The 18934-nt window shown below is 43.5% G+C and overlaps 1 protein-coding gene across 1 annotated transcript in view; it reads left to right on the forward strand.

Moving 5' to 3' along the window:
- The first annotated feature begins 8154 nt into the window (after positions 1–8154).
- The window catches only part of LOC146199287 (retinal homeobox protein Rx2-like), a 42980-nt gene continuing 32200 nt past the window's right edge, over positions 8155–18934 (forward strand). The window contains exon 1 of the mRNA XM_084592750.1: positions 8155–8383. Within this exon, the coding sequence (XP_084448876.1) occupies positions 8155–8383 (229 nt within the window). The remainder of the gene's footprint in view (positions 8384–18934) is intronic.

The following is an 18934-nucleotide window of genomic DNA, read 5'->3' on the forward strand; positions in this document are numbered from 1 at the left end:
TCTGATATCTATAGCTGCCGCATTTGGTAAATTACCTTGATAATACTGTCGCTCAAGTGATACATCCTAGCCAGAATTACATTCATAAACCAGTTGTCGAACGTCATACGACAATTGGACAGAACGAAGGTCGCGCATTGCAGGAGATGACAGCCGACAGCACAGCTGGCGATACCCACCGCGGCCGCCTCGAGCTCCGGAACGTCTGATAGCAACGGCGCCGGTGGTGTATGGTCGTCTGCAACTGTGCGCGGTCAGTTTATCCTGATGTGGGCAGATTCAGCAAATTTTCAGGTTCGCAGTACTTGCAAGGGAAGGTAGTGGGTGCTGCAGCAATGTCAGTATACGTGAAAAACTTGCCGGAATCGGATAAACAGCGTTACAAGGAAAAGGTGTACGATGACGGCGTTGTGCACCCGGACCCATTTGCTATGCCTGAAACGCACTGGGAAGTCCTCAAGACTGACGCGGGCGCTCTGCCACCATTGCGCATTGCAAACCTTGTAGATTGACTTTTTTCTCCGAGTCGCTTCCCTGCAGAGACCCTCCAGGCATACAATTCCCTGGAGGCAAACAATTATTTTGAATCAGGTAGGTGTGCGCGAGGCCAACAATGGGCATATATGCTAGTTAACCATATTTTTTTTGTTATTTTCTTTTCCCCGTGGTATGGTTTGAGTGAACAAAATCAAGTGCAGCATGGCTCTACGGCGGCAACCATTGCAATTGAGCTCGACGCGTTCGCTGCAACCATCACCAAACTATCAACCTAGCGAAGAAGCTGGGGCGTTCAGTCACGGCGGCAACTAATTTCGTTCACTCAAACCACGATTGGCACAATCACAATCGCAGCGCACGTATGCGCTAGTCACGTGATAGTTTTTGTATTTCATGGTTTCTTTGAAGCTCGGAAAAAAGATACACACGAGGATTTCTTCACTCCAAATAAATGGAATGGGGATTTCTGAAAGTGCTCTAAAACTTTGCAAATGTCATTTAATTTCTAAAGTTAATATTAAGTAATTTAGAAAAGAGAAGAGAGAGGAGCGCGTCGTCCGAACGTGTCGGCAGTGTTTAGAGTCTGTGAACAGCGCCTGTAATTACAGCGTGTCCGCAGAAACTGTCGATAATTTATTGCATGGATAATGGAATCTTCTGGCGGAAGCTGTGCACCTTACCAAACCCTTCCAATTCAAGAAATAAATCAAATCTATCACACTGTAACTGTCATGCCCATCCCTCATGCAGTGCCTCATATCCGGGGCCTTTGAGGTAAAATGAAGGAATTAGTTTATTAATGTAATATTATCCAATTTGGTATCCTGTCTAATTATAGCATCGCCAACTCGATTGTGTCCTCCAAATTTTTGATGGCTGCCACTCAAAATTTGGCCCCTACAACTCCAAAACTTGTCGTTGTCAGAATTTATATCTAACTAAATTAGAGTAGGACCAGTTCAGTGGTGACCTACCAATTAAGATGGGTCATCTCCAAAGTTCGTGCCCCTAGACCCCCAAAACATGACCTCTTCTGAGCTTGACAGAAAACCATGTCTAAGTAATTCGACTACGGCAAATTTAGCAATGACGTCCAAACTTAGGTAGCCACACATTGGACCTATCTGGACCCCCGACGTTTGACTGAGTCCTAATTTGACAAAACTTATTGTCTAGCCTAATATGAGTGCGGCCAACTCAGTGGCGACTTGCAAATTTAAGTGGGCCACGCTTAATTCTCCCCCCCCCCCCCCCCCCCCCCCAAGGATCGCAGAAACTAGCTTAATTCACTCCATCCGATGGACCACAATTGGTGTCTAACCTAATTTGAGCATGGCCAACTCAATGCTGACTTCAAAATTTTGCAGGGCTTCTACCAACGTTTGGTTCCTTGACACCCAAAATTTGGCTTTGTCAGAATTTGCACGCAAGACCCCTGCAATTTTGACAGCTTCGTCTTGCGGCAGCTTGCTTGCGGCACTAAGAATTCTGAAAAGTAAACGCGACTTTCCTGAAAGGAAAGTTGAGTTGATATGGACACCGGCTCACTGTGGGCTGGAGGGCAACGAGCTTGCCCACCACTTCGCCCGAGAGATGGAACACCGGGCAGAGGAAGGTGAGCCACAGTCCATTACTAGTTATAAGGAAATACGAACTACTACAAGACGGAGAGGCGACGTTACCCCGACCCTCACAAATCGCTTACCAGAGAACAGCAAGCGATCTACAGGCAGATACAGGCAGGATCCTTCCCGCACCCTTACCTTCAACACAAGATGTACCCGGAAAAGTACCAGAAAGAATGTGATTTCTGCAAGACTGAGATAGGCACGCTCCAACATGTCATTGGAGTATGCAACTTCATCAAGGAAATCCCCCCACCTCTTACCTGCCCCACTACCCCACCACCCCATCCCTCATCCTCCCTTACCGAGCGATGAGAGACCTTGCTAACCAGCCCCGCCGTAGAAGACCAGCTCGTCCTGATCTCCAGGGGCCAGGCGGCCAGGGATGCATATGCGTCCCGCGAAGAGGGAACCACTCCCATCGACGGCGTCTAAGCAGACGTCTTATTTAGCTCGAGCAAATAAAGTAGTCTCTCTCTCTCTCTCTCTCTCTCTCTCTCTCTCTCTCTCTCTCTCTCTCTCGTCTTAAAAACGGATAGTGCGGATATGGCCCTCGTAGCTCCGATACCAATAAGTGCGATGCCGGTAAGGTAAAAAATAACGTTGCTCAGCTCTGCCTCGTCATGCCAATTGTTGCAGAGGCTCGCCCTTTTTTAAGATGTGCGCCAATATTTTCCCGTCATACTCATCGGCAGCGCTAAAGATAACCGGGCCCCACGTGGCGAAGGACGCCTGCACAAATAACAGCCGGGCCCGCTTGCACGGCTTCCAACGTCCTCAGATATCGCAAGTGTCGGATGAGTGACGCTACAGAGCTGTAGGACCGATGTTGTGACCAAGCACCTCCATCGTGTATAAGATGGGGCTTTATTCGAAGGTATTGCATAGGATTAAGAGGGGTGCAGAAGCGAAAACAGTCTGTGGACATCCGTGGTCAAGCATATACGCAGCGACAGCGATGCCACTGACGAGAATAATCCGAATGTTCTTCTTCGCCTTTTCAATGTCAGAAAACAATCCCATCTTTTTAAAATTATGAAACGACAAAACAGGTGGGGAGAAAGAGCGACTACGAAGCTCCAGGGCCAATGTCGTTACCCGGTGACTGCTCCAAATGTATACTTTAGCTGCCAAGCACTTGTTCATTTTCCTGAGGCGTTCCTCATTTAGTATTTTACTCTGAGCTAGCCGTGTCGCAGACGAAGCCCAGTCCATATCCCCCTGCTAGTCATCCTTTATGGCTTTCTCGTATAGACACCACTGCTTATCTTCCAACAGCTCTCTGAGTTACTTTTAATATCTATACTACACTTCTGCGAACAAGACCGTATTGCCGAAAGTAAACCCTGACCCCATTATTCCTTTCTAAATACCCTCGCAGTGCCTCAAATTAGTGCCACCCCCCCCCCCCCTACAGTTTTCAATACTGTTATCCCGGCATCTCTTCGCCCTTTTGTCCTAATATCGACTATTTATTTTTCATATACGCCTGTCCTTCGTTTACCCCTGCCCTGAAGTATTTGTATTCTGCCGCTCTGAGTATTTCGAGGACTTGTATTTTAAGCACGAGATGAGCTCAGCTAAATAATCAGACCTTATTTAATTGTGATAAAAGTAAAGCCTAGAGCATTTCTTTCGTTTCCAAAAGGATTGACAATAGTTTCCAAAGCTTCCTGGCTATCTGCTAACAGTACAATATCGTCTGTACACGTAAGACCCAGTAGCCACTGCTCTAGGACCCTTCCACCTATTCTGTACGACAGATTATAACCCAAACTACCTTCCTGTAGCCTTCTTTTTATGTTTATCACACAAAGCATAAGCAGAAGCTGTACAAAGAGGATAACCTCGTCTTAATTCGCATACCTCGACAGTTGTAATACTTCTTATTCTTTCCCGTGTATAGCAACTTTATATGCTTAGAATATTTCTTCTAGGAAACCAATTATGTCATGTCCTATCCCTTCATCTATTAGCACAGTACTACGGGGATTTCCTGTTCATTAATAATTAATACAGCGGTCTGTCTCCTGCCCTAGCAATTTCTATGCATTGAGTAAACACGAACAATTTGTCATATCTAAGCGCCCACCACTCCTAAACTCGCCCTGAACTTGTCTATCTGCCTTATAACTTTCTACCCATTAATTAGTCTTTAATTTAATCGCCTGCATTGCCGTTCAATGTATGCCTTAGACATCTACGCCATCTCAGTAGCTGCATGGTTTCTTCACGTACTTTAAAGAAAGGCTGTCAGCCTTTCCTGATGCGCTTCGAATATCGTCGCCACCACCGTCTTGATCTCTTCTGAAAAAATGCACTAAACACCTTAATTAGGCATCCTTCCTAAATCTCTCGTCAAATACTTATAGTTTCTATAAGTAAACATTGCATCAGGTATAGTAAAGCTAAATGGAGCAAAACTTAGCGAAATGAGTGCTAAACATTGCTTCTGGATCTATATCCCTGATTAACCAAATTAAGCCGCCACTTAACGTTTCTGTTGAAGTATAGACTGAATCAATATATTTAAAAATGGCCTGAATCAACGCTCCCGGGTTAAGCATTGAAAATAATTTCAAGAGTGAATTCGACAAGTTGTGTCACAGGGGACGAATCTGCATGCACGGGAACTATATTACACTGTGCTTTAAACATGTACGACTTTAGGCCCGGTTAAATACCGCTGAATGAATTTATAAGTAACACATGTACTCTGAAGGCTTACATTTTGTGGATATTTACTAAATGTGACAGAAAATGGCTGAATCAACCCTCCCGGGTTAAGCATTTGGGCCCAGTTAAATATTGCTGAATGAATTCATAAGTAATACATGTACTCTGAAGGCTTACATTTTGTGGATAATTAGTAAATATGACAGAAAATACTGATCGCAATTGTTATCAAGCGCTGTGGTAATTCTAGTTTTTTTTTTTTTTAAGCGATCGGACGGCTTCAGACTCTAACCATTTCTTAAACGTTACTGTTCAGAAATCGATTCCACGTACTGTTTTTGGAATATGTCTGGCACTTATCAGGCCCAGCCCCGTACCATATGAGCCGCCCAAACATGCCCCACTTCTTTCTGCAGTACATTTCTATACATCTGCTGTAGCATGGCTACGAGACAGAATGTGAGTTATATTAGCCGCCCATCGCCGTATAACTGAATACATTTTGGGCGAGTTGGTTACATACATTCATTGTTACTGCGCAATGACGGACAGAACAAGAGGAGGACACAACAGCGCTGCGCTGTTGTGTCCTCCTCACAACACAGTGTTGTTGTGTCCTCCTTTTGTTTCGTCCGTCTTTGCGCTGTAATAATGAATGTAGAACTGAAGCATAACTGGCAGTACCATCTGCTACACTCAATAAATTATAAAAGCCGTGAACTCCAAGCAACGGCTCTCACAGACACACTCCTCTCACGCGCTCTTTGAAGGGCGCTGCATATAGTAATGCCCAACAAACTGACGTCTCGTGCTCGGATAAATATATATTCAGCTTCAGTGCTACAGACAGCTGTCCCCGAGTAATAGTATAGGTCTCCATTGAGATAGAGAATAGGTTATGGGTTACATGCGCGTTCCCTCAGCACTAAGCGTCCTTAGTTTTTCTGACCCGTCATTAACTCGTCTTTTCTCCTTTTGTGCGCCCATTTCATCTCCGTGCTTAATGAGTGTGTGCTTGTAGCTATAGTACCTTAATTTCTCGCATCAGATGCTCGATTATATTTACCTTCTTACAATAAGCCCAGAACAGCTAAATAATGACTCGGCCAAGACTTTATATTGTCAGCGGCCATAAATGATGATGAGGATTTAATCTGAACATGGTATGCATATCCAACATGACTACATAAGTCGCACTGTGTACTGAATCCTAATAAGAGGACGTAATGGCCTGCAATTAATGACGAAGTCAGTCGTGTGCTTCACTATGTCAAGAAATAGAACATGCAAATTTTCCAAGTATTTTTGAATTGACGCCCGAATGTCCATTTATATGGCGCCATCACGAGCTTTTGTTTGCCACATGCTGTTGCTTCTTTAACTGAAAAATAAATGCATTAAATTTGTATGCCCATCGTTTAAATTTCCGCGCTGTAGGTTCTGTTCTCGCAGCACTTCGGGCATAAGGGCTTAGGTCGACTTCGCCGGTCTTTTCTTGAATTCTTTCACAGCCTAAAGGGTCAAGTGATATCTGTCGGAGTTTTGTCTAACCCATGTAGCAATGACAACTCTCTGCTTTCACCCCTTGGTGTCTCAGCAGCGCACGGTTGAGGTGAACATTTAGGCGGAGCTATATACTATATTTGAGAAATAGGGCTGAACCTATACTTTAAAAAAATGCGGCTGCTCTGAGAGTGCGGTACTTGGAATTGATAAAGCACCATAGAATGAAAACATCCCCGCTGTTAATGTCACGCAAGAGCCGGTACGTGACTTCCACGTCTGCCCTCAGAAAGCTCTTTTTCATACCACTTCATACTAATTCGCCCAGGTGACGTGAACTACAAAATAGACTTTGCATGCCTCCACTCTAATTAAGAATATTGCAGCGGGATAAAAGCAAGGGCAACTACTGTTGTTTGTAACAGCGCGGTATGTGTACAACAGCTCGGAGCCACGGTCTCTCCCGTCACGCGCCTGCGGCTCTTATTAATTTTGTCGTGGCCCGCGGGTCGTTTAATTGATAACCTTTTTCGAGGCGTGTGTGGTCACCCCCAGCCAACAAGCTGCTCGTTTTCGCCTCTGCTACGGTGAACCACTGCGTAAGAGCCGAAAAGGAAAATAGAAAAAGAAATTAAAACCAGAATGGCCGAACTGACTCGTTCAGAAAAACGCACAAACTGCCAGAATCAAGAACTAAGCAACTTCGGGCTTCTTGCACGCCAACAGGGGATCAAACAACAAAAGCGTAAAGGATCATTTGGGGAAGCACGAAGGGTGCGAAAAGAGAGGAGGACGAAAGAGAGTGGTGTGCTCTCCAGAGTGGTGCGGAAAAACGCCGGAAAGCGAGTAACAAAGCCCCGGAGTGAGAAAGGAGAGTCGATGCGAGAACGAGGTGTACAAGGCAGTCTGCCGAGAAAAACAAAACGAACAAAAGAGCGAGAGAGAGGTCCAGATAATCTTGGCCCGATTTATCCACTTCCCCAGCTAAACTCCCTCTCCAGAAGACGGCCAAGCGCTTCAAATCAAACAGCGCTAAGCGGCGGGGAGCAGCGCATCTGGGGCGCGAAGAGTGCTGCACACAACTCGCGAGCTCGAGTAAACAAAAGAAGGAATTTACCGGAGAAATACTAAAGCGAAAATTGCCCCGCTAGTAACGAGCGCAACTAACGATAAAGAAAATCTCCTGAAGCGGTGCCGCGTAGTGTGAGGCGCGCGCGTGCAAAAAGCCAAAACGTGATCGGGCTGTGGGCCGCACCCTGGGCGCATCTGGTACAGACGCACGCACGCCGACTCCGGCCGTACGAGCGCCAACAACGCCGGCCACGGCGCAGCGCGCGCGATCAAAGGAAAGCGTCCGCCAAGCGAAAAGGGCGCACTCGCCGCCGTTGTTGCGCCTGGGCGCCCTCTCCCCAAAACGCTCCGTGACGTCAGGGGTACCGCGCCCGCTCAATGGCGAGACGAATGCGTGACGCGACGGCTCCGATTGGGTAATTATGGAGAGCCAATGAGGGCGCGGGCTAGCGATTTCGCGTAGATGCGCGCGTTTCATCCCAAGCTTTTCCCGTTTTTTCTTGCACCTCCTCCTCCCTTCGGAGAGCTGTCTCTCTCTCCCCTCTCTCCCGAATACGGGAGAGGAAAGGAAGGGTGTTTAGCAGCGACGTCGGTGGCGGTGGTGGTGGCAAAATCGCTCGGCCTCGCACGCCGACTTTGAACGGTGTGAAAAATCGACGACTACAGGCTTGGTTGCACGCGTGCGTTTCTGTTTTTTCGCGTCGGCCGAGGGGGTGTCGCGCTGGGGAGCTGTTCGCTGGCCGCGCTAGCTGCCACCGGTGCTGCTACGGGCAGGAGGGCCATGTTGCACGAAGTGCCGGCGGCTGCGGGCGGTGATATCAAGGAGCAGGCGTCGAAGGGCGCCGAACGCCGACTGGTACACGCCTACTCCATCGATGCCATTCTGGGACTTGACAAGTCGTCGTGCGTTGACGAACGTCGTCGTTCAACAGCCGCGGTGGTCTACCAGTCCGGTGCAAGATGCGCTTCACCAGCGGGCACGGACAGCGGTTCAGAAACAGCGAGCAATGGTAAGTGGCTGCCCTTTACGATCTTCTTTGCCATCAGTCACTGAAAAGGATGTGTACGAACTCGCTTTCAGAGTTATGACTTCGGGAAATGTGAATCTCATTAGCTATTGACCCACTACCGTTACCGTGCATTACGCAGGTACATGACGGCCCAGTTATGAACACAAATGGCAACAGGGGCAATGCTAGATGAAGCGAAGTGAGAGCGCGGTGGGGCAACAACATTCTGCTTGCTGTCTTCATTTTTCAGTGGTTATTTAGCAGTGCTTGTCCTAATGTGAAGTGTTTCGAGTGTTTGTGTCCACCTGCCAACCACGTGGTACAGCCTAAAACAGGGCATATGACCGGCATTTCATTTTCAACAACGTGCACACATCTGTGTGTCTTGAAACTAAGGCAAGAGGACTGCACGCCGTCCAAAGTGCTACTAGCTTTCCTACCCGTAGTAACAAAAAATTAAAAAAAAAATGGATCCTCCGCAAGATACAGGCCTATAGTCGCTAAGTGTATTAAAAGGTATGTGGCCGCCGGTCGCCTACAGTGGCTAAATTATTTCCGTAAGTCCCAGGACTCGCGCATTGCACGGCGCCATGTTTGATCGAGAGCCAAAGCAACAAGTATGAAATCTAATAATATTCAGCGCATGATTTCGCCGCATTCGAATGCTCATACTTTGGAATGCTCGTCTTTGGATAGAAGTATAGAAAGAATTGGGGGAAAATAGTATTCGATTTTGCAGCATGAAGGGTCAATTAGTTTATGAGCAGACATTTCTGACATGTACTTGAATTTAGTTAGAACAACCTAAGATTTAAAGACGCGATTTTATGTAATTTTGATCACCAGCAACGGCACTATGCTTCATCATCCTCAAAACGTCACCCTCCTGCAAATCAGGCCGCAGTGAGGTCTCTACGTGAAGTTACAAATAGGTCCGCAGCTATAATTTTCGGTCACCACAATTATTTTTTGTACGTGGAACCGCACTGACACATTTTTCAAGGCACTGTTTCAACGCTCCAAATGAAATCTACAGCATTAATGATCCAGTATATAGAGTTGGTAAAATATTGTGTTTAGTTTGGATTGAAGTTGTTTTTTTTTTAAGATGTTCAAAATTTTGGGGGAATTCAAATTAGAAATTCAGATGCTAAAATCAACACCATGAGATTTCAGTCATGAGCAAAATTACATGTGATTTAGTAAAAAGAGGCACATTTTGTTTTATACGCGCAATCTGAAACCTCAGTAGGCCTTATGCTGGGAGAAATGAGTATCTACCTCAGTTGCGCATTGCACTAATGCTGCGAGTCACGTGGTCACGTGATGAACAAATTTGCGCACAAGGATGTACGCGCTATCGAAGGCAGTGGTTTCGAAATTATTTGAGGGAATAAAGGCAGAGATTTAATATTTCAAAATAATTTAATAATGCAGTGATCATTACGTTAGTATATCAGTTACTCAAATTAGACAAAAAAGGCTCCAGAGAATTAGTGCAACCCTAAGAAAGTCGTGGTAGATCGGAAATCGGTGCGATCGTTCCTAAGAGTGTCACGTATAATTTGCAGCTCCTGACATTTATGGATGGCCTAATAAATCGATTTATATTTGCGGACCCCAATGCACCTTGCTGTAATGGGATTTTCCCCAGCACGCTCATGTCTTGAAAGTATATATGGGCTACTCTAATCAACATGTTCTGTCTGCGGCTACCGAAGTGCACTGCATAATCACTCAAACGATATCTTAGAAAAAAACCGTATCGTGCATATACCTCTGATTGTCACCGATGGTAAACGTGTGCATGTGGTGCCTGTGATTTTTCGAGCCATGATGGCGGTTTATATTGCAAAGTGACATTATGGTAAAATCTATACATCTATATATGTGGATGTCCTTGTTTTGTCAGTTTGAATTCATATTTCTGCTAAGAGCCCACTTACCTGAATAGACCGCTGTGACGATCATGCTTACTTTAACTGTGCACAGCATCCTACAGCTAAACCCAAAATCCTGTCAAGGGGTTGCTTAGCGAAAACATATATCAGCATTCATGATTTCAAAGGAAATACATAGCTAAAGAAGAATAAAGTAGGTTCTACTTGTTATCGTATCATCATTATCTTTGTGTTGTTGTTAACGAAGTGAATGAGCTCTCAATATTCGCAAAATGCATGCTGGTTGAGTAACAGAGCTACGTAGTGATGGAACTCTGCGGGTTCCCAGACTTTGTAAAATAATTTTCAGCACACTGCTTAAGCATTAGGGCACTTCCTTACATTGCCTTCAGATAACGTTTTCTAATACAAAAGCCATAAACCTACAGCTGATTAAGCCCAAGTTTAGGCGCCATAATTAGCGATGAGTTATAGAATAAACAGAGACGGAGATTATAACTCGGGTGATATAAAAGGTCACTTAAAGCGAAAATGAAAATTAAATGTTATCTTCCTTCCTTGTGCTTTAACGTTACAAACAACAAAAGCTAAGAAAAGGATCATGAACATTTGATGGTTCTGGCGACCAAGTTCAACTTTGAATCATTTACACAACGTGCGTTTTTACAGCTGCATGAATGCTTCGCAAAAACGGGAATAGCGAAATAAAAGTAAAAAAAAAAAATGTTTCGGTTTGCCTTTCGCAAACTGTCTAGCCACTTGCCGCGCTTCATAGATATAGTAGATATTCGACGCTGTGGGAGTGCTGTGTGAACAAAAGAATAGAGCTCCCTCAATGTTACTTAGACGGGAAATTTATATACATGCTATAGTCTCGTAAGAAGCACATCCTCCAGCTCTAGAATGGCGGGATGATGAGGTTTTTTTTATCTTCGGTATGCGTAGAAATAAATTCTTAGCTTGCATATTTTTTCCTTCATTTAATAAATTCAACTGAAGACAGTCTGGTGTAGAGCTGATATGAAAATTTGTGCAGCATTTCTTGGAGGCTCTCTTCGAAAGAGCGGTATTGCAAAAACCGATTCCAGGTTTTTCACTCATAATAGCAAAGCCAAATACAAAATCACATCATCTCTACATTTCTGCGCTCCTCTATAATTGCGGATGTACTGCCGCATTGTCACTTCTCTCTACTATACGGCAATTTTAGCCTGGTGACGTTAATGATGGTGGTGGTTAATGTGCATGCCCGGCATTCCCAGTTTATATGGCCAGGCACTGATTTATTTTCGGCTTGTGGGACATCATGAGGCTGCTTGACACGGCATAGTTGGCAGGAGCTGCTACCTTGTTTAACCAGACTGAGATTAGATCTCGAAATGGCTGTCGAATCCTCCGGAACTCTTGGATCCAAAGTCAGACACGCCCTAATAGACCACGCCAGCATATTCGGACGGTTTTGTTAAAGTACTATATTTTACGTTTTGCTGACTTGCACGTAACGAGATAATAGATAATGGTAATAGATAATCAGTAGAAATAATCGACAGCCTATAGAAACGCATCCTTACATTCGGCAATAAAGTCATCTTTGCAGAAGAAACAATGTCGAATGATAAGAGAATGTAGAGCTTATGGACTGCAGTGCACAAGAGTTTTGCTGTGGTGATTCGAAATAGATAACAGATAAGGTAATGCTAACGAGAAAAATAACAACATTTAGGGATAAACGGGAAGCAAAGTGCGTGCTTGCGAACAAGGATCTTCAAAGGGAGCCGCAGATCCCCACTGATGAGAGTCACTAATGCTGAGCGTCACATCCTAAAATCCGATGTTAAAGAACCTCCCAAGTTTGATATACTCTATACCTTTCGCCACTGCAGTGTTGACTGCGGTTGTAGTCGATGCATGCGCTCGTGCATTGCTAAAAGAAATGACTAGATGTAAATCTGTAATACCTAACGAGTCACATAGTACTAATTCATGGTCGCGCATTTTGTACCTTGTAAGTGTTTGCAATAAATTGCCATGCACGGATCACCACGCGGTACTGTCCTGCGTTAGCTAAATAATTTATAATCGTATTTCTAATTTCACTGTTTCGATTTCAGGCTCAAAAGCCGAGCGATAACTACGAAGTCAAAGTCCCATGTGGGTGACCTGACCACGAAAATATTGTGATATGATCGCTGTCCTTTCGCTCGTTAAGATTCTGCGGTCCTTTAGGAAGGCTGGCTTCAGTGCTGTATTGAATAAGGACAACGAAGGAGCGACAATATCGCATGTTTCCATCCATTGCGTGACCATTTGAAAACGTCGACGTCACAGGCTGCAGAAACCAAATTCCAAACACTAGAGAGAAAAAATTTTCGCTTACCCCGTGAGGTATTCGAAATATCTGCTACTCACAACAAAATTTTAAAGGGAGACGAAGCAGCCAAGTATTTTGATCAACTAAAAAACTGGACAAGTTGGTCACGTTACGCCGTGATCTCTTCAGTTGAAATGTTATTCATTGAAGAAGTTTCGTCTCAAGGAATGCAATATACTTTTACTTTTCTTCACTTGCTTTTCTGATGCAAGGCAACGGGGCTGTGAACATTCCACACTTCCGTCCATCCCTAGTGAAAAACACCATATGAGCCACAATAACCTCATACAGATTTCTCATACTAAACTCATAAAAATCTCATCAATTCTTATATATATATATCTCATATGATGAATGAGATTAGTATGCGATTATATGAGGTTTATATGAGATTAGTATGTTTAGTATATGAGAATTTGTATGAGGTTATTGTGGACTCATAGGATGTTTTCACTAGGGATGCGCTGCTTTTATCAGAGAGAATTGTCGCTTGCATATAATTTTATCTTGTTCAGAACAGCAGCAACTACTGACAGCGGTACCACACTGCGTATTCCTCAGCAGGCGTTTCATGGCTGGCAGTAAAAGCTTTAGATTAAGCCACCAACAAATCGATTCTTTTTTTTTTTTTCTATTGCAGCTGAGCGTTTATGCCTATATCAGGTAAAATTAACATTTTGTAAATGAGCGAATAGTTTATTTTTAAATAGTAGCAATAAGCGAAAAAGAAATATTCCTTAAGAGTAAAAACTCATAAATATATCATAATGCAAATTGCTTCTAACAGACTTTGGTTTTAGTAAATTCGCCTAAACAGGTTTTCATCCTTTAGAATATACTATATGATTTTTCACAAGAACGCGGCTGTATTAGGCCAAGCAGTAAATATTTCGCATATGGTAATGGGCCAGTCTCGCTCATGAGCACAGAAGTGACTACGGCGACAACAAACCAACAGACTTTTTTGTTTCGTTCAAGATTTTCTGCGAAACTCAGGTGCACGACTACAAGTCCGTTCTTTATGAGCGACGAAAAATGCTTAGCATCTCTAAATTTACCTTTCGGAGCAGTAGACTCTCTTCTACCCTGATAATATTCGGCTCACGTTTAAAACGCGCCTGGGTTTTGAAAATGTCACGCATATGCGTTGTTAAACTGGCAGAAGCAAATATATACACACATTCTGGTTACATACTGTCATCTAAGAAATTGAAAGAAGGATTTATAGTCATGCATGCGTGACTTCAATGAAGTTGGCTTCTGAGGCTCATGCTTTCTGCAAAGTTATAAAAAAACTCCTGTGTTCTTTTGTGTGTGTTTTTACTCATCTTTGAACATGGCATTTGCGTGTACGCTAAACGCGTTCGAACACTTGCACAGACTCCTGGTGCCATAAATGACGAACCAGTGAGAGTACTCAATGTAGCATCTTCATTATCATCTTTTATTCACCCTTAAAATCTCCAAGTTGAGGTATTACATAAGCCATGTGTTACAGAAAGTGAACAGCGTATATTTGCCCTAACTCATTACCTACGTTAACACTCTGCAAGTAGTCGCTGTGCACACGGCATGGAACATGTAGACAAACTGCCTCTAATTGTATCAATATTCGGCGCTATTTTTTTTAACCACTACAGTTTTAAATGACATGGACAAAAAAAAGTGATTTGCGGCAATACGTGTTCGCAATCCGTTTAAATACAGCGTAAATGCAAAGTGTTATTTCTATTCATGCCCGTTACAAGAAAGGCAGCGGATAGAGATGATTACCAAATTTGAGATAAGTTAAATGTCACCGAGTGTTGCAGTTATCATGCTTTGTAGCTTTTTATGATTAAATTTAGCACTGAACAAAATCAAGTTCATCTGAAGACGTCACCATAATTGAAACATAAAAATGTAATGAGCTCTTTTCAACACCATGTTTGTACTCTGTAGTTGCTATATCCTTGCGCTTAATTAATCATTCGGTTCTACACGTGTAAGCATTCACATGTGCTTATAATATTCGACGTTAAAATAATTAAATACAGGACGTGCATGTGACTATGGCATCTCTATTGGTTTCAATGGTGATGTAAACATATGTTGTAGAAATAAACTGTTACTTGGCATACGCTTAACTTTAAGCCCATACAATTTTGGTGCATGTAATGTTAATTATAATGATAGCTGCCAGAGAGGTATCTTGTCTCTTATTGAAAAATAAAGAATCATACAAATGACCGAAGTTCTGCTTTGCTTTCACTGTGCATCAGTGCATGCATTGGATGAAATCGTCATTAGAGTCACAGAAATATCTCTTGGCGCACCAGTTCTTTACTCGCATATTATTTATGAGCCTCACTATCTGCACTAGTCTAGCTACGTCTATAGAGCACGAAAAAAAAAAAAAAAGCCTTTCACACTGATTTGCGAATAGCCCTGTCCCCGGTGAGCCAGCGCAATGGCTCTGTCCCATAAAATCTGCATGTTTTGTTACGAGAAATGCCAGCGTTCTGCATGTATACATTTTTCTTGCCCTAACATCCATCGAAATCTTGCATAAATGGGAGATTGCTGTTTACCTTGCAGTCTGACGTAGACAGTGACATTCTTTCCATGTAGAAGATTTTTGTTGTCATAATTAGTAGCTGCGATTGGTACAAAAGTAAAGGGTTCATGTTTAGAAAGTGCATGCTTGCCCTCGACATTAAGGTCGTCTTTGTAGAAGACGCGATGTCAAATAATGGGAAAAATGACAAAGGTGGACTGCAGTGCATGAATGTTTTGTTGTGATGATTTTAAACAAAAGAAGAAAAACATTGGGCTTAACTTAAAGCAGGCCATTAGCGGATTTTCTGAGATGGTGCACGAAAGATATGATTCGGGACTCCAATTATGTTACAGAGATCCTTTGAAACGTAATAAGCCCCTATGCATGACTTTTTAAGGAAAAGCGCTTTGACTCAGTATAGCTGAAACATGGTTCCATTCGAATTAACAAACGCTTTAAGATATAAAACAATTTAAACTTATTACTTAACTCTATAGAAAACTGAAGCGCGCTGGCAAAGCTCAGAAATATTGCTGAATCGAACAGCGTTGTAACGTAGAAGAAATTGAGCGGAGGACAGAAACAAACAGGAAAAAGCGCATATTAGAAGTTCTTTTTTATTTTTCGAACGGGTGAACACTTTTCATAGAAAAAGCTAGCGGCACACGAGTGAAACTTCCTTGCAACAATCACATGGGCGATTTGATGGCATCTGCACGCGTGTGCGTGCGTGTGTGAAAGGAAGAGGGGCGGGGGCTTGCTCTAATTTCAGATCGCAGAATCCTTTTCTAGTCAGTGCGTGTAGATAAGCTGCATTTTCATACATACAACTTCACCCGCGGTCATCGCGGGAAAGCCTTAAGTTAATTACCTATTTTTTTCTATCTTACAAGATTTCGGTTATTCTAGTGTTTCGGAGCATCTGTCTGCTTCGAGTCTATCTTTCAAGGGTCACTTCTGCAGCATGCGTCGCCAGGTTGAGGGCATGCTCTGCATCGTCACACACGTGTTCATGCATGTTCACGTATGTTTTATTCGGGTAACTGCCCTTCACACGTATACCTCTTTTGCACGTCCGTAGGATATAGTAAATGACACCTTGCACGCAGTTAGCGAACGGATTCTGAAGAGTGACGCTATATTCGCTTTAATTCTTCTTGTGCAGGTCGTCACGCGATGTTATCTATCTCGGAACTCTCTCATATTGGCGGGAGCCAATAATACCACAGGGATATCGTATTTTCCCTAATTTTTTTCCAGCCAATGTTAAAGATTGCGAACTTTCGGCGCGACAGCTGATCATTCCATATCTTCCTTCTTCTTTTTTTTTTTTTTTTCTCTGTTATGTCTGCTCGACTTCCTGTTTTCATTTTCTGGAGAATGTTTTCTACAATTCCTATGATAGCCTGTTTAGAGAATAGACCGGCTTTCACTTCATCTTTTGGTCAATCCAATGCAGGCGGGATTTCTTAACGCGTGCTTTCATGCACGATATATTGCGACACGTCTATTCACGAGCTTGAAGAGCACCAAGTGAAACTCGATGACGCGTATTTTCCTCTTGTCTTGTTCTTCGAACGTGCATATCAGGCATTTAATACTCATGGGGATGTGAAAACAATTGCAGGCTGGAATAGCACAGCTGAATTTCAGGTCATGTAAAACACTAAGCTAGTGTTCTGCGGTCGCAAAAACTTCACCTTTTTTTTTTTTTCCTTTATAAAGCCTCAACCTGCCTGAAAATAAAACTGCTGAAAGTAAGCGATCGTTTTGCAAACAATTTATACGCTCTGTCCAATTCTGTCCAACTGGAGCTGTCTGTTTTAATGTGGTACACAATCCCTCGTCATCGACATATTGATAAACAATGCCTCTTTTGAGAGGTAAGCGGGTTAAAAACGTTATACAATAAAAAAAGGGAAGTAATGTCATCCGAGACTAAGAATTGTTTATGGACACAACTATCCCCATTCCGTATATTCCATGAATCGGTGGACCAAAAATGCGCCTCAACTCATAAAAAAAACATTTTGAGCTTGGTTCTCTAGGAATCCTCCTTATGGCATCAAAAAAGTCAAACCGCATGTCTAACAGGCTCCAATTTCGAGAATATAACCTCGAGTCCCCCTAAAGCTCCGTATTAGTTCTTACCGTGCCATGTAAACAAAGATTCGCCTAAGGCATCGTCTCCGATAACGTAGCCTCTAAGCCACTCAAAAATTTAAGAAGGCAGTATTTACTTGTTTTTCTAAAGGGACTCTTGCCCACCAGCGCAAGCGTCTGGCCTATTCTCCCCTCTTCCGACGTCAGCCGCGAGTCAGTGTTCACGCTGTAACGCAGACTATTGCACGCGCGCAGACGGCACCGCTTTTGGCTCCGTCTGCCAGTTTTGGCTCCGTAATCCGCTCTGAAGAGTTCAGGCGTAATCCAAGCCATGCCAAGCCACCGCAGCGTGGGCCGGTAGTCTGTTTTTCCGCTTTGCGTTCCAAGGGCAAGCTAAGCCTAATCGTGAATGACGTTTGCGAAGTCAATGCGGAAAGAAATCCGCGTCAGGTCCAGCCGGACTTGGGCTTAATTTGAAGCAGTCCGGATTTACCCGGCCTCGTCGGATATGCTTCTAAGCCAATTACCTCTGTCAAACACGCCACGAAGAGCTTACACGTTTCTATTGTGAACGCAGCTTTCTTTTGTTTTTTTTTTGTTTTTTTTTTAACTTTGTCTGGTGCTTTCGGTTGTCTGGTGGCGTCAATTAATTGCTGCTTGGCCAACGCTCACGTTCCAGTTCTTTCCAGCGCGTGATGCCCCGGGAAAAATATTAGAATAAAAATTATATACAGCACATCTTCGTTCCACCGGCGGTTATTGCGATGCGAAAATGCAGTGTGGTGACATAATTTTGCGCTACATAGCTGTGCATGTTGTGAAATGGTGCGCAACGCATGGTTAAAGGCGAAATTGCGCAACTCTGTTTCACAGCGCTTCTTGCAATGTTGTGAAATATTTGGCACGCTTAAGGCAAAGCTTTCGTCCGACGCCACCTGCGAAGCAGCATCAACTAAAATCTGCAATTAATGGCCACTGTGTTGATGACATTTTGTTTTGTTTTCAATGTTGTCAATTTCAGAATAGGATCAAACCTTTTAGGGGAGGTCGGTCAGGTGTCTGAATGGAACGAAGATGCTAGCGCTAGCACTATAGCTTATTATAGGCGCTTCCTGCAGGCGCCTGCTACACCGACACATAAAACTAACCGCAGTAAACTAATGCTGTCATTATACGTCCACATTCGATAGAGACGAAAAGTGCGCGCTCGAACATAACAAACAACGCAGCACAAAGAAAAAATTCTGCGCGTTCGAAAAGGATGCAAGCGGCTAAACATTTCAAGAAGTTGCTCTTTGGTCATTTCGTGAAGACAATGCGCTAGTCACCAAAATTTATCTCTCTATGTGTTTGTAAATCGTTGATTTTCGTGTGCGTCACTGCTTATGAAATTAGCTAAGTTAATGCCGCCCCATTCGCAAGATAACTACAGCTTGAGCAAATGTCATTTGCATAAACCTATATGTATATAGGTATGTATATACCTGTACTTAAACCAACGATCCCACTGCCTCACATCATACCGCTGGATTGAATACTGTTGTAATTTTCTCCCGTCATAACCTTCATCGAGAGTTCGCGGTGTGCATGAAAAGGTACTGACCTTTTTCGGTTTAAATCTAACTTCTTAAAATGCT

Source organism: Amblyomma maculatum, chromosome 2, assembly GCF_055883805.1.
Source record: "Amblyomma maculatum isolate TAMU_Amacu chromosome 2, ASM5588380v1, whole genome shotgun sequence".
NCBI lineage: Eukaryota > Metazoa > Arthropoda > Arachnida > Ixodida > Ixodidae > Amblyomma > Amblyomma maculatum.